The sequence below is a fragment of the Sturnus vulgaris genome, chromosome 23 (assembly GCF_052056855.1).
Source record: "Sturnus vulgaris isolate bStuVul1 chromosome 23, bStuVul1.hap1, whole genome shotgun sequence".
NCBI lineage: Eukaryota > Metazoa > Chordata > Aves > Passeriformes > Sturnidae > Sturnus > Sturnus vulgaris.
Window position 1 is genome coordinate 6,346,480 of NC_142265.1, and position 15,398 is coordinate 6,361,877.

General features: G+C 51.8%; 2 protein-coding genes and 1 long non-coding RNA gene across 6 annotated transcripts in view; 1 reads left to right on the forward strand and 2 right to left on the reverse strand.

Moving 5' to 3' along the window:
• The window catches only part of SORL1 (sortilin related receptor 1), a 47,484-nt gene extending 46,077 nt beyond the window's left edge, over positions 1 to 1,407 (reverse strand). The window contains exon 1 of the mRNA XM_014890451.2: positions 1,186 to 1,407. Coding sequence (XP_014745937.2) covers positions 1,186 to 1,407 — 222 coding nt within the window. The remainder of the gene's footprint in view (positions 1 to 1,185) is intronic.
• Positions 1,408 to 5,762: 4,355 nt separating this feature from the next.
• SC5D (sterol-C5-desaturase) lies at positions 5,763 to 9,205 on the reverse strand. The gene is made up of 5 exons (XM_014890463.2): positions 9,110 to 9,205; positions 8,287 to 8,504; positions 7,737 to 7,869; positions 7,243 to 7,343; positions 5,763 to 6,993 (listed from the first exon to the last, which is right to left on the reverse strand). The coding sequence occupies exons 2-5, from the start codon at positions 8,494 to 8,496 to the stop codon at positions 6,529 to 6,531; spliced, it is 909 nt and encodes a 302-aa protein (XP_014745949.1). The 5' UTR covers positions 8,497 to 8,504; positions 9,110 to 9,205; the 3' UTR covers positions 5,763 to 6,528.
• LOC148221362 (uncharacterized) lies at positions 5,955 to 11,793 on the forward strand. Of its 4 annotated transcripts, none has more exons than XR_015808173.1 (4): positions 5,955 to 6,088; positions 7,250 to 7,484; positions 10,593 to 10,746; positions 11,566 to 11,793. It is a non-coding gene; the product is annotated as an uncharacterized LOC148221362 (long non-coding RNA). The 4 variants fall into 4 exon arrangements; XR_015808172.1 differs by lacking the exon at positions 5,955 to 6,088 and adding an exon at positions 6,715 to 6,855; XR_015808171.1 differs by lacking the exons at positions 5,955 to 6,088; positions 7,250 to 7,484 and adding an exon at positions 9,616 to 10,117.
• The last annotated feature ends 3,605 nt before the right edge of the window (positions 11,794 to 15,398 follow it).

Consider the following 15,398-nt stretch of genomic DNA (forward strand, 5'->3'; position numbering starts at 1 on the left):
TTTTCTTCTAAAATGGGGTAGCTGTGTTATGCTAAAAACAGCCAAACGCTGAGGAGGTAGAGGAGGCGAAGCAGATTTTCAAGGGGAGGAGGAACAGCTTTTCCCTAAACAAGGGAACAGAAGGGCTTTAGGAGCAGCAGCAGCCCTGCGTGTGCCCCTCCAGCAGCTCCAGGGCCAGCCCTGACTCAAGACCAGCTCCTTCTCACCCTAGTAGTAGCAAAAAGAGGAAATTATAAAGCACCCGGCAGGAAAAGCACTATCCAAGGAGGCTAAAGGCAGATGTCACCGAAGGCTCAAAGCCTCTCCTCAAGTGTGCCGTGTCCCTCCGTGGGCAGGTCCCTCCCCATCAACATTTTGGGCACGTGATGGGGACACAGGCAGTGTCAGCAAGGAGGATCAAGTAGGACAGAGAAGTGTAGACAGCATGTGAGTACATCAAAAATAAAGTAGAACCTTTAAAAGGCTGAAGCTTTCGCCAGCCGAAAGTCCAAGTGCCATTTGTCATCACCATCCAAAAGAGATGGAAAAGAAGGGGTGAGGGGGAGCCTTCATGGTCCTGGCAGCAAAACTTGCCAGTGAATCGAGCCCACTTTCAGAAATAGCAGTTTCTGTGTCTTCCTGCCGTGAGGCAACTCTGCTCCCCTTCTTTTCCAAGGATCGGTGGAGGATGGCTGAGACACGCAAGGAGCCCTCCTGGCGGGGAAGGACACGGTGCCTCACCAATAGCCATGTCCTCTCCCCACCGGCGTCACCTCCCCCTGCCCGGCTCGCGATGCTCCGGGCGAGCATCCCTGCGGGGAATCGCGGTCCCTTCCCCATCCCCGGCGCCGGGGATGCCCGGCCCCCATCCCTGCCGCGTGCCCTTGGCTGCTCCCTCCGGGAGCGCATCTCGGCGGCAGCGAGCCCGCGGCTACCGCGGCTACCACCGCCAACGTGACGGCGGCCAGCGGCTCCGGGGGATGCGGGCACAGCAGAGCCGCACTGACCCTTCCTTCCTTCATTCCTTCCTTCATTCCTTCCTTGCCCAGGCGGGACGCGCCGCGACCCCCGCGGAAGGATGGGGAGAGGGCGGTGATGGATAGAGCGTTCTCCGGGGATGATGGGGGGGGTGAGCCAGGCGTGTGTGCGCCCACCTCCCCCCGCCTTTCCTCCCCATTCCCCCATCCACCCGCGGTGCGGGCTCACCTGTCCGTACACCTGGATGGGCTCGGGCGGGCGCGGCGCGGCTCGGCGGCCCCGCGGGGGCTCGGCGGGGGCTGCGGGGGCCGGCGGGGCTCGGAGCAGCAGCAGCGGCGAGCGGGAGCCCGCGGCCGCCGGCAGCGGCAGCAGCAGCAGCGGCAGCAGAGGCAGCAGGCGGCCGGGCAGCGGGGAGGCACGGCCGGCCCCGCCAGAGCTCCGTGTCGCCATGTTCGTGCCGCCGGGGCCGGGCGGAGCGGAGCGGAGCCGAGCGGGGCCGGGAGGAGCGGCAGCCGCGCCGCCGCCCGGAGAGAATGTGCATGGGCAGCGCCGCTCCGAGCCCCCCCGCCGCTCCCCGCGGGCACGGATGCTCGGGCCCCCCTCCCCTCTTCTCGCTCTTCTCCTTCCTCTTTTCCTCCTTTCCTCCCTCTCCGTCTTTTTCTCCCACTGCGGAGGATGCTCGGGTGGCCGACGAGGCGGAGTGAAGTAAGTTGTGGTTAATTTCGGTGGAATGGACTGAACTCGGGGCCCCCTCCCCGTGTCTCCTCTCCCTCTCCTTTCCCCTGCCCTTTCTCCTCTTCTTTTTCTCCCTCTCTGAAGGATGCTCGGGTCGCCGACGAGGTGAAGTGAAGTAAGTTGTGGTTAATTTCTCTGGAATGGACTAAACTCGGGGCCCCTTCCCCGCGTCTCCTCTCCCTCCCCTTTCCCCTGCCCTTTCTCCTTTTTCTCTCTCTCCCTCTCTGGAGGATGCTCAAGTGCCCGTCGAGATGGAGTGAAAGGATAAGTTCAATTTAATTTTTGTGGAATGGAGTAAAGAGAAACGAAGCAGTCAGAAATGGAGTTGAAGGGAGTGATACTGAATAGAAGGAAACTGTGTTGAAGCTGTTTAGGAGGGTGTGGGGTGACAGGGCAAAGGGGAAAGGCTTCAAACTGGCAAAGAGTAGAGTTAGATTGGATGTTAGGAAGAAATTCTTCCCTGTGAGGGTGGGGAGGCTCTGGCACAGGGTTCCCAGAGAAGCTGTGGCTGCCCCATCCCTGGAATTGTCTAAGGCCAGGTTGGACAGTGCTTGGAGCAACCTGGACAGTGGAAGGTGTCCCAGCCCATGGCAGGGGGTGGAACTGGGTGAGCTTTAAGGTCCTTTCCAACCCAAACCATTCTGGGATTCTATAAAACAAACCCAAATGAAAGCATTGCAGCTGCTTCTCTCTGGGGAATGAGTGAGGTTTTCTCCAAAAAAGCCAAATTACATTTTTCCTCCCACTTACATCTTGCAGGTGTGTCCTCAGCCTGGGATGTGGGCCTAAAACACCCCAGGACTGGTGGGCTGGGGCAGGTTTGGTGAGGTTTGATAGAATCACAGTGGTGTGAACCATAAAATCATGGTAACAGGCTCAGGTCCTTGCTGCTGAGTGTGATGAAGAGCTGGATCTGCTTCTGGATGGGAAGGTGAAGGTGTGGATGGATGTCAAGAGGAAAAGGTGCAAAAGGTTTTGTGACAGAATTCCCCCTGGTATGTTTCTGGCAGCTCTCAGTCTTTATCTCAATTTCTGCCATCTTTTTACCTGGGCAGAGTGGGGAAGGTGGGCAAGACATGGTGGGAGTGGGAAGGCAGAGACCCTGAGGGTCTCTCCAGGCCCTTCTGCCACCTCTCCCACCCATGGCAGGTGGGTTTATTTTGAAGGCAGTGCCTGTGTGCTTCCCACAGAACACTTGGCATAGGTAACGTGTCCATAATTCACTGAAATGCAGGAGATGATGCTTGGTTGGTTATGCAGGAACAGCACAGGACTGATGCCAGTGGCCACAGCTCTGATTTATTGAGGAAGCTGGACTCCCAGGTGTGGGCAATCTCCTGGTGCTGCTGCCCTGGTCACTGTGCATCCCTTTCAGAGAGCAATTCCCTGCCTGGGGCTCCTGTGTATCCCTGGTGATACAGAGCAGGGTAAGGGGGAGCAAGGATTTGAGGCAGGAGATTCAAACGACACTGAAAATGGCAGGAAAGTTGAGCTGTGCCTGTTGCTCAGCTCCAGCTTGTCTCTCTAAGCCAGGGGTGGTTTTTTAGGCACATTTTTACTGCTAAGAAATGGTTCAGGCCTCCAAGGTTCTGACAACACACTGATGGCTTTCAACCCCTCTGCCTCATCCCAGCATTCCCATCAAAGAAAATGGATGTGGCCCAGCAGTGAAGGAATGAGAGCCTATAAATCCCATGGACAGCCCCGAGGCAATCTTGCTCCCCCTTATTCCACTTGCCTTAATAGCAGGAATGTTGTCCAGAGCTTTCCCCGAGGTGCTTTCACCTAGAAACCCAGTTAGTGTATTTCAGTTATCGGGTCAATACAATTTTAAGCCCTCCTAATAAAGCTTTTAGACGTCTTGGCTCAGACGTCCCCCTGGAGGACAGGAGGCCACCGTGGGTATGGGCAGAGTCACCGAGGGAGTTTTGTTGTGTGGGAATACCTGCAGCCAGCTGCTCTCTGGGCCAGATGAGAAAGACTCAAAAAGGACCTGGAGATAAGGAATAGAATAAGAAATAGGAGGAAATGAGGAATTGCCTTTCCTGAGGTGCTAAGTGGAGGAAAATGGTGCTTGGGGGGTTTTCTGTCTCTCTTCCAGCCTTTGTTTCACACTTCTTGCAGGGTGCAAGAAGGGTCCCTGTCCCCCTGTGAGCTCCCTGTGGTGGGCACAGGGAGAAAACTTTAGCCTGGAGCTCTTGGGTGAAGCCAGCCCTGGTAAATGCTCACAGATGAATGGCTCTTTCTTTGTGCAGGGAAACACACGTTTCCCCTGCCAAGGTATTTTTTGTTTCTTGAAAAGAGACGTAAAGGGGAGAGGGGAACAGTGCAGAGTTTATTTTAAGGTCCATCTGGATTTCATCAGCAGCAAAAGCTGTGAACTCCAAGAGCAAGGTGAGGAGCCCCTGGCCCCCTGGTTTTCCTTCCCCTCTTCCTTGAGACCTTTCCTTGCCTCAGCTTTAGAGGTCCCAGAGGGTTTGGGGGACTGAGGGGCTGGAACAGCCATTCCCCACAAAGCCTCACTGAGAGAGTAAAGTTGCTGAAAGGAACTATTGCTTGTTGCTGGAGTTGAACCAGGGAGCAAAACAGGGATGCCAGGAGCCAAAGACAGCACCCTACCCATGGCATTGGTCTCAGAGCCTTCCTCAGAGGAGGATGGTGGTTGTAGGGTTTCCTGCAGGGCTCAGGGCTGTGTCAGAGGCACCCAATTGTTGCATTCACACACCACGGGTCACTTTGTGTGCTGGGGTCTCTCTGAGGACGATGTTCAGTGCACTGCCCTGATGTGTGGCACAGCATCGTGTGGGGGGCGACAGGAGGGAAGGAAATTCTCTGTGTGGGGTGGGACAGGGAAGCTATTGCAGACAAATCAGCAGGAAAGGCTCTGATGTCAGGAAAAGCATAAGGAATGGGGGTCATTCCTCATGGAACTGGAGCAGGGACACCCCACGTGTGTCCTCTAAGAGAGGCAGCACGGCAGAGCCCCACGTTGGGGGAACCAGGAGGAGGAGGAGCAGGAGGAAGGGCATCCACGCAGGTGCAGCTCCAGCGATGGCTGTCGTGAGCAACATCCCCATCTTGTGGCAACAGCCGCATCAGGGGACCAGAGCCAGAGCCGCTGCTCTCCGTGCTACAGTGGCCCAAGGCCACCGCGGGGGACGTGTCCTGTGCTGGCAGCCTTGGCACGGCTGTGTGTGACCAGCAGGACACGATCTGCCCGTGCCCGGGCACCGGTGCTGCAGATCCATCCCGGTGGGAATGCCGGGTGTCCAGCAGAAAGGCCCTGGGAGGGTGCAGGGAGCACCAGGAATGATGTCATTTCATCCCAGGACTTTACTGCCCTGCAAGGACCCAGCTGCCGAGGGTCACTGTCTGTCCCGAAGCTGCCAGCATGGGCTGCCCAGGTATTGGGCTCAATTAAGGGGGAAGGATGGGGTGATGAGGAGTCTGGGGCTTTTCCCAAGGGTCTCATGTGGATTGGGAATCAGGCTGGCCAAGGTCTGTGATGTTGTCACCATGTTTGATCTGGGCTGTGCCTTGACCCTAGGCAGTTCTCCAGGCCCCAGGTTAATCAGCAATCAGAGGTCAGGGGTCCTGTGCATGTGGGGAGAGCAAGTTGGGATGGGCACGTGAAAAGGTGAAAGCAGAGTGTGACCATGCTGGCAAGGACAAGGGACGGGTGTCCCTTGTGCTCACCAGGTGCCACAGGTGTGGTGGTGTGACCTCGGGCCATGCCCTGCCTGGGGACAGCTGAGACTGGATGAGGAGCAGAGGGGCTGTCCCCACAGCAAGGGGCTCAAAGAAGGGCCTCCATCCCCAGTAAGGGCAGCAGGACTCCAGTGACTGGTGGCACTGGGGGACCAGGGAATGGGAAAGCACGGGAGGAAACCTAAGGAGGTTTGGGGCACTGGAGGTGGCTCTGGCCCCTCTGAGTGCATTTTGCCCATCTTCTGCTGTTTTGGGGCAAATTTGCTGCCAGCACAGCATGGGTCTATGACAAGCCCCTCATCGGTTTGCTGCCCCAGGAGACTTTGCATGAGCCAGGTAGAAGGGAACAAACAGCAGCCAAGTTGGCAATTAAGATTTATTGAACATGAGCCAACCCCAAAGGTGGAGTGACCAGATTTCAGCAGGAAAAACACAGCCCTTAAGGGAGGAAGCTGGCCACGAACCCTTGAGTGAGGAGAAGCCCCCGCCTCTCACATCTGGGTGCCTGTTCCTCCTCCCTTTCTCCTCAGTGCTCTCAGGGAGCTCAAGAGACCCACAAGACTCAAAGCACACCTCTGTCCTACAGGCATGATGTTTCCATGGGACATCCCTGGGCAAGAGGAAGGAGGCTGAGTGCAAGAAGTCCCACCAAGGGAGCCATCAGAAGAAGCCACACCACCTCCAAAAGGTAGGGTTCTTTTCCAAAATACAGCTTGTCCCGATGGACACCATGATGGGAACAACGAGTCGTCGACAAAGGGGCGTAGCAGTGGAACAAAGACCCTGCCACGAGTCACATTAATTTGTGCCAAATTACTGTTCTATTTGTGCCATGTTATTCTTCTTGTAAAGCATCAGCACAGCACTAAAGCAGCGCAGGGATCTTAGCAGAGATCCAGAGGGAGCTGGGAGGGGAAGCAGTAGGAAAAGCAGGGCAGATCTGTGGTGTGGAGCAGGGCCGGACACCGCCGTGGTGGGACCGGGGCAGGTTCGGATGCTCACCAAAAATCACCCCACGCTGGTCACGTCATCAGGGACAGGGGCTCTTTGTCCGTGGAAAACAGTCTTGGGTGGCTGGTGAGGAATGAGACAAGATCCAGCCAGAGAAGGGACACACTTGGAGGAAGCCTACTCAGTCTTGGAGGCCACGGTGCCGTTGGACGCTCCTGGATCTTTCTTGGAGGCCACGACGCCGTTGGACGCTCCCGCGTCTTTCTCTCGCAGCTTGCGCAAGTAATCGTGGGGGCCTTTGCCCTCGAAGGACGTGGGGCTCTTGTAAGAACCCCCAATCTTGTCCCAGAGGGTGAAGTACTGCCCGTAGTTGTAGTCGAAGTACAGGTGGTGGTCGGTGTGGTGGGCAGAGCCGTTGATGATGTGCCGCAGCAGCCGCGGCACGCGGTAGTCGCCGTCGTGGATGGAGATGGTCCAGACGTTGACGAAGATGTAGAGGCCCAGGTAGGTGACTTTGTGCAGGGGGAACAGGAAGGGGTACACGTGGTAGGGCAGGCTCTGCATGAAGCCATCCACGGGGTGGAAGGCGTGGCTGGCGAAGGGCGTGGCGATCTTCCACAGGTGGTGGGGCTTGTGGAAGCGCTGTGGGGACAGGGGGCTGTCAGTCAGGGTGAGCCCTTTTGGAAGGTTCCCCCAGCCACATTCATGGCCCCAAGGGATGCTGATGACCCAAAGTGACATGGGTCCTAAAGGGCTCTCAGCTCCCATCACATGGTGATGTCTTGTTCAGCCATTCCCACCCGAGCATGCATTCCCTGGGAGGAGCAGCCTGGAAATGTCACCAGAGCTGTACAAGGACACTTGTCCAGAGCTCCCTGTCCTGTCCCATACCTTATAGAACAGCTTGTGGTGGAGCCCACGGTGTATCCAGTAGATGCCCATGTCAGTGAAGAAGAGGAAGGACAGCATGCTGAGGAAGACACCAGACCAGCCTGGAAGAGAACAGAGGTGGCACATGTCAGCATCTGTGAGGGTCTCCACAATGGTCCTTGCTGTGGGAGACGTGTCTGAGTCGTGCCAGGGGCTGCCCCATTGAAGTGAGAGCGTCAGGCTGTCCCCTGTGACTCAGGAAGGTGAGTCAGGTGCTGGGAGCCGTGCCCAGGGAAGGGAAGGATCTCTTTAGTGGAGGGTGGAGTGTGTCAGGCAGGCGGACACGACCCTGAGTGCCTCCCCTAAAGAGAACTTGGGTTTGTGGCTGACAGCCTGGGACAGGAGGTACCCAGGAGGATTTCTCGGGGTTGTCATTGGGAGAAATGAGGGCTGAGGGAAGTGACCCAGGTGGGGATAGGACACTGCTGTGGCAGGGGTGCAGGGAGGTCACTCACCATACGGGGAGTCCTCGATGTTGTCGTAGAGTTTGCTGTAGCCCCGCACCTCGGCGAAGAACAGGGCAACGGTGGGGACACTGATCCAGGGCAGGGAACGCAGGGCATAGGTGATCTCCCGGCTCACCTGGTTCTGTGGGGTGTGACAAGAGGGGTCAGGGGCACAGGGCACATCTCCTGGCTCACCTGGTTCTGTGACAAGAGGGGTCAGGGGCTCTGGGGACACCCGAGACCCCAGTGCCCCTTGCAAGGCTGGGAGGGCTGGTGTCTTGGCCACCCATTTGTTGTGGCATCTGTGGTGTGGGTGCTGCTCACATGGGGACAGCTGTGCCTGGGGCAGGGCAGGGCTCATGCTGGGTGCTGGGTTTAATGGGTTGTGGCACTTCTGGTCAGGGATGATCAAGAGCAACAGCAGGCTTAGAGGGGTGGATGTGACAGCAGGGACAGCCCGTGTCACAGCACTGGCAGGTGACATTTGGAATGGACAAGAGGACAGCAAGGGGGACACTGCCATGCAGAGCCTGGGTGAGGATCAGCAAGGGGCACCCACCTCCAGGAACTGGGGATGTTTCTTGAGCTCGTGGTCGAAGATGAAGTAGTAGCTGAGGGTGCCGAAGAGCAGGTAGAGGGCGAGGGCCCCCAGGTTGGTGATGACAAAAAGGCTGAGGAGCTGGCGGCACGGCTCGTCCTCGGGCCACCCTGCCGGGTACACGTAGGGTGTCAGGAGGTGCCGGTCCGCAGCTTCCAGGACCAGATCCATGGTGGCTCCTGCAGGAAAAAGAGTTGGTGTGACTGCTCAAAGATGTCGCTCCCCAGCGCCACAGGGGCACGGCACATCGGGTTGTGGGCGGGGGAGTGGCAGGGATGGGATGCTGTCCCTCTTGGCTGGGTCACCTTAGCTGGGACTGGGAGGCAAACCTGGGACCTGCAGGTCGTGGGTGTAAAGCAGGGAAGACGCAGAAGTGGGGGACTCGCCTAATTCTGTGCTCTGTTGCTGTGGGAGGGGGCACTTGTGACAGGGGACAGCGGGCGGCGGGTGGCAGTGGGACAGGTGACAGCGGCATGTGGGTCTGGGGTGCAAAACCCATTTGGGGGCAGCATATGGGGCGCGGGGCTCCGTTCCGTGCCCTACGGGGCGATCCCCACCGCGCTCCCCGGGGTCCCCGGGTGGCGGGGGGGTGGCCAAGGGGGTGTCACCGTGTCGGGGAGCCGCAGGTGGCACGGCCGGCGGCGGGGACGCCACCGCGGGGTGCTGGAAGCGGGGAGGGTGAGTGTGGCGGGGAGCGGGGGCCCTGCCTGCGGTGTCCCCCCCACTCCGTGACCCCACATGCCGGTACCCACACCCCCGTACCCCAAACCCCGTGTCCCGTTACCTGCCCGGGGTCCCGGAGCGGCGCGGGGCGGGGGCGGGGCGGGGGCGGGGCCGCGCGGTAGCGCCACGTGACGTCACCGGCGGAAGAGCTCGCGCCACCTCGGGCGGTGACGTCAGCGGGCAGAAAGGGGCGGTGCCGCGCTGGGGGGCGTAGTCATTGGCTGGGGCGTGATCGGGGGCGTGGTTTGGGGTTGGGCGTGGTCAGGGAATGGGGCGTGGCCTGGGCGGAGCTCCGCCATCGTTCCGCGGTCGCTGCGGTGGCTCCGGGCGCTGCCGGGCCGGGAATTCTGCCCGTTCTGTCCCCTCCCCTGCTGTCCCCTCGGTGGCCATGGCTGGGGGACATCCCTGGTGGCGCTTTGGGTTGGGAAGGACCTTAAAGCCCGTCCTGTTTCACCCCTCAGGGACCCCAGCAGTCCCAGGCTGCTCCCAGCCCCAGTGTCCGGCCTGGCCTTGGGCATTCCCAGGGATCCGCAGCTTCTCCTGTGCCTCCCCACCCTCGCAGTTTGTAACCCTGTTTATTTTAATTAGTGATATTTATTCTATTCCCCCCCCGTCATTTCCTCTGCAGCAGCTTTTAGCTCCAGACCCCCCTACTCTCTCCCACTCCAATTTCCCTGAGTTTAGTTTTTCCCTGAGTGAGTTTTTCCTTGAGTGAGTTCTTCCCTGAGTTCTTCCTTGAGTTTTCCCCTGATTTTTTTTTTCCTTGAGTGAGTTCTTCCCTAAGTGAGTGTTCCCCTGAGTTTTTCCCTGTTTTTTTTCCCCTGAGTGAATTTTCCCGAGTTTTTCCCTGAGTTCTTCCCTGAATTTTCCCTGATTTTTTTCCTTGAGTGAATCCTTCTCTGAGTGAGTTTTCCCTGAGTTCTTCCCTGAATTTTCTCTGATTTTTTTTTCCCCTGAGTTCTTCCCTGACTTTTTCCCTGACTTTTTCCCTGAATTTTCCCTGATTTTTTCACCTGAGTTTTTCCCTGAATTTTCCCTGATTTTTTTCCTTGAGTGAATTCTTCTCTGAGTGAGTGCTTCTCTGAGTTCTTCCCTGAATTTTCTCTGATTTTTTTTCCCTGAGTTCTTCTCTGAGTGACTTCCTCCCTGAGTTCCTCTGACTTCTTCCCTGAATTTTCCCTGATTTTTTCCCCTGAGTTTTTCCCTGATTTTTTTTCCCTGAGTGAGAGTAAGTTCTTCCCTGACTTTTCCCCCGAATTTTCCCTAATTTTTTTTCCCTGAGTTCTTCCCTGAGTTCTTCCCTGAATGTTCCCTGATTTTTTTCCCTGAGTTCTTCCCTGACTTTTTCCCTGAATTTTCCCTGATTTTTTCCCTTTTTCCCTTAATTTTTCCCTGAATTTTCCCTGATTTTTTTTTTCCCTGATTTTTTTTCCCCTGATTTTTTTTCCCCTGACTTTTTCCCTGAATTTTCCCTGATTTTTTTTCCCTGAGTGAGTTTTTCCCTGACTTTTCCCCAGGCAATACATCTCTTTTCCTCTTTTCAGGTCAAACCTTTCCACCTCTCCAGGGCCTGGGGTGAACATTCCAGCAGAGAACACATCAAGGACTTTGCTCAAATCATCATTCCTGCTCCTCTCTCCACCCAAATTCCTGGAATTTCCTGCTTGCACAGTGCTGGGAGTGCTTTTAGCTGGAAAGGTCTGTGACTGTGTTTTATTGTGAAGTTTTGTTTTAAAAAATTTGAGAGGGAGGGAGGGATGGAGGGATTCACCAAATTGTATTTCTGACATTGCCTCAACCACTAAAAGCACAGAATTTTTCCCAATGTTGAGCAAAAATTGTACCCCAAGCTTATTTTTATTAAGATACAGTAAATTCTTTTGATTGTTTTCCCAATAGAACTTAAGGGAAACTTCAGAATATAAAAGTCAGTCCAGAAGATTATATTTTGTTGAAGTTATAGACATTAAAATTGGAAATTTTGGACAGAAACACTGATTTATAGGGAAACTTGAGTCCCATTTGTTATTTACAAGCTGCTGGTGTCATAAATCCAGACAGCCAAATGTAGGACAGAGACAAGAGGGAAAATAATTTCTAGCAGGGCTTTTTGGCAAGGCAGCTGAATAAAATATCTTAATATCTTAACCTAAAGTCATTTTTACTGGTAAAGCTGCAGTTATTCCTGTACTAACCATGCTTACAAATGGAATTTTAACCAAAAACTTCATTATCAAGTCCCTGTAGCCACTTTATTTCAAGGGCAGCACAAACTATTCCACTTGGCTTAAACCTTGTGCTGTTTTAAACTCCCTGCAGTGCTTTAAAATCCCCAAAATAAACAAATAAACCAAAAAGCAGGGTGGGTTGGGTGGTGCAGGGACTCTGGGTTGTATTTTAGGTTGTTTTTCTGTGATCATTTCTCCAACAGGTCCAGGTCTTTTCCTAGATTTGGGGTTCCAGAATATTCTTTTTTTTTTTTTTTTTTTGATGCATGTTTTTATCCATCTGGGACAGATGCAGGATATTGATGTGGAAAGATGGTGGAAGAAAAATCCATAATTGCTCAATGAGGAAATCCTGTGCAGAACTTTCATTCCTTCTGGAATCATCTTTATTTAACCATCAGAATAAAATGGATTTGGGCTCAGCTGGGGGAAATATTTGGTCTAAGTTAAAAATCAGGTTCAGCAGGGGAAAAGCTGCACATAATTATTATTTTTCAATAAAAAATATTTTAAATCAGTCTTGTTTGCTTTTCTTAATGGAATATAGTGACATTTTTATTGACTTTGACACAAGTGTGGCTTCCACCAAAATAAATGGGGTTTTTTTTAATGGGGTGATGTTCACAAATGTAGGGTGAAAGTCAGAGGCAGAGAATGACATAAATCCTAAACTCATTGTGGAAAGCTGCATGGATGGAAGCTCTGTGGAGAGCTGCAACCACAGCCTTGAATCCCAAAGCAATGGTAAATCCTAAAAAAACCCCACCACTTCAAATCCTATAGAGGGATCCTATAGAGACAGATAAGAGAACAAACCAGAGGAGGAAGGAAATTAGAAAAGACACTAAAATTGACACAGAGGGAAAAAACACATTGGGTGAGATAAAATGAGCTAAGCTGGTCCCCAAAGAGGGAGAAATTAATCTCCAATGATCAAAACTAACCCCAAAGTTTTCTGGAGATAGAAAATTTGAACTCTAATAACCCAAATGAACTATAGTAACCCCAATTTTTAATTGTTGACCTCAAGTAGCCCCAAAATAACCTAAAGTAACCCAAAAATGAGCTAAAGTAACCTCAGAGTACTCTGAAGAAAGTGGGTTTGAACTCTAATAACCCCAATGACCTATAGTAACCCCAAACCTTAATGGCTGACCTCTAGTAACCCCAAAATGACCTGAAATAACCCCAAAATGACCTGAAATAACCCCAAAAGTGACCTAAAGTAACCCCAAATTTTTCAGGAGAGAGATAGTTTGACCTCTAATAACCCCAATGACCTATAATAACCCCAAATTTTAATTATTGACCTCAAGTAACCTCAAAAATGACCTAAAGTAACCCCAAAAGACACCCAAAATTTTCTGGAGAGAGCGAGTTTGACCTCAAGTAACCCCAATGACCTAAAGTAACCCCAAACCTTAATGGTTGACCTCTAGTAACCCCAAAATGACCTGAAATAACCCCAAAAATGACCTAAAGTAACCCCAAAATTTTCAGGAGAGAGAGAGTTTGACCTTTAATAACCCCAATGACCTATAGTAACCCCAATGACCTATAGTAACCCAAAATTTCAATTGCTGACCCCAAGTAACCCCAAAATGACACAAAGTAATCCCAAAATGCTCGATAAAGAATTCGTTTGACCACAAGAAACCCCCAACTAATTAAAATTTGGGGTTACTCTAGGTCATTTGGGTTATTAGAGGTCAAACTTGCTCTCTCCTGAAAAATTTGGGGTTACTTTAGGTCACTTTCCGAGTTTTTCTAGGTCATTTTGGGGTTACTAGAGGTCAACCATTAAGATTTGGGGTCTAAAAACCCCAAAATTACCTAAAATAACCCAAATGACCTCTAATAACCCAAATGACCTATAATAACCCCACTGACCTATAGTAACCCCAAATTTTGGTTGCTGACCTCACATAACCCCAAAATGACCTCAAGTAACCTCAAAAATGACCTAAAGTAACCCCAAAAGAGCCCCAAAATTTTCCGGAGAGAGCAAGTTTGACCTCAAGTAACCCCGATGACCTAAAGTAACCCCAATGACCTAAAGTAACCCCAAACCTTAATGGTTGACCTCTAGTTACCCCAAAATGACCTGAAATAACCCCAAAAATGACCTAAAGTAACCCCAAAATTTTCAGGAGAGAGAGAGTTTGACCTCTAATAACCCCAATGACCTATAGTAACCCCAATGACCTATAGTAACCCCAAATCTTAATGATTGACCTCTAGTAACCCCAAAAGTGACCTAAAGTAACCCCAAAAATGACCTAAAGTAACCCCAAAATTTTCAGGAGAGAGATAGTTTGACCTCTAGTAACCCCAATGACCTATAGTAACCCAAAATTTTAATTGCTGACCCCAAGTAACCCCAAAATGGCACAAAATAATCCCAAAATGCTCAATAAAGAATTCATTTGACCACAAGAAACCCCAAATGGCACAAAATAATCCCAAAATGCTTGATAAAGAATTCGTTTGACCACAAGAAACTCCAACTAATTAAAATTTGGGGTTACTATAGGTCATTGGGGTTACTTGAGGTCAAATTCACTCTCTCCAGAAAAATTTGGGGTTACTTTAGGTCACTTTTGGGGTTACTATAGGTCATTGGGGTTACTATAGGTCATTGGGGTTACTATAGGTCATGGGGGTTACTATAGGTCAAACTATCTCTCTCCTGAAAATTTTGGGGTTACTTTAGGTCACTTTTGAGGTTATTTCAGGTCATTTTGGGGTTACTTGAGGTCATTTTGGGGTTACTAGAGGTCAACCATTAAGATTTGGGGTTACTATAGGTCATTGGGGTTACTATAGGTCATTGGGGTTATTAGAGTTCAAACCTGTTCTCCCTAGAAAATTTTGGGTTATTTTAGGTCATTTTGGGTGTCACCATATTTTATTTTGCTGTTACTTGAGGTCAACAATTAAGATTTATTAAGTTTTTAAGTTATTGTAGGCCATTGGGATTCCTTGAGGTTGAACTCACTTTCTCCAGCACACTTTGCACTTTCTTTGCATCTTTTTGGAGCTTACTTGAGGTCAGCCATGAGAAATTTGGGGTTTCTCTGGCTCACTTGGGTTAATTAGAGTCAAAGAATTCTTCCTGACAAGGCTCCTTGCCCCTCCCCTGCTTGGCAGCTCCCCTTGTGCCCCTTTTGATTTCAGGGTGATGAAATTCCTGTGCTCAAAGCTCTCCAGCTCTGTCTCTTCTGGCTGAATCCCCCCACACCTTCACCCTCAGAAGCTGCAGATTTCGGATGAATTTAAAAGACACCAACACTCTTTGAAACTTTAAATCAAATTTATTGGACTGGCAGCATTAACATCAGCACACACCAGCCAGGGTCTGGGTTTAATCATCATTAATACACAGGTAAGTCATCAGTCTTTAACAAATTTCTGGCTAAATCAGAAGCCTGCAAAAGAAAACATATGCAGTTAGAGTTCAAGGAGAGTTTTAGGGGTTTTATCTCTTTTTTTTTTTTTTTTTCAGCACAGCTGTAGTATTTGAAAGCCTTGAAGTCATGTTTACATCATCCCCATTGAGCCTCCATGGTTAGATTTACCCTTGGCCATCTGACAGTTGCAAATTTTGCTTCTGCATATGATCAGGTTGATTTTGAAATATTAAATTACAACCTGAAGAGCTTAAGATCAAATAGAGTTTGAGATCCCAGGACCAGTTTTACAGAGCAGTCTGGATTTCACCTCTGCTTCGGGGTAAAGTTGGCAGAGTTAGATGGGATATTGGGCAGGAATTGTTCCCTGTGAGGGTGGCAGGCCCTGGCACAGGGTGCCCAGAGCAGCTGTGGCTGCCCCTGGATCCCTGGCAGTGTCCAAGGCCAGGCTGGACAGGGCTTGGAACAACCTGGGACAGCAGGAGGTGTCCCTGCCATGGCTGGGGTGCAATGAGATGAGATTTTATGTCTCTTCAAACCCAAGCTGTTGTGTGATTCCATGGTAATTAAGTCCCATGAAACTGTGGTCACTGCTGTGGTCACTGCTGTGGTCATTGCTGTGGTCATTGCTGTGGTCATTGCTGTGCTCATTGCTGTTGTCATTGCTGTGGTCAGTGCTGTGGTCAGTGCTGTGGTCATTGCTGTGCTCATT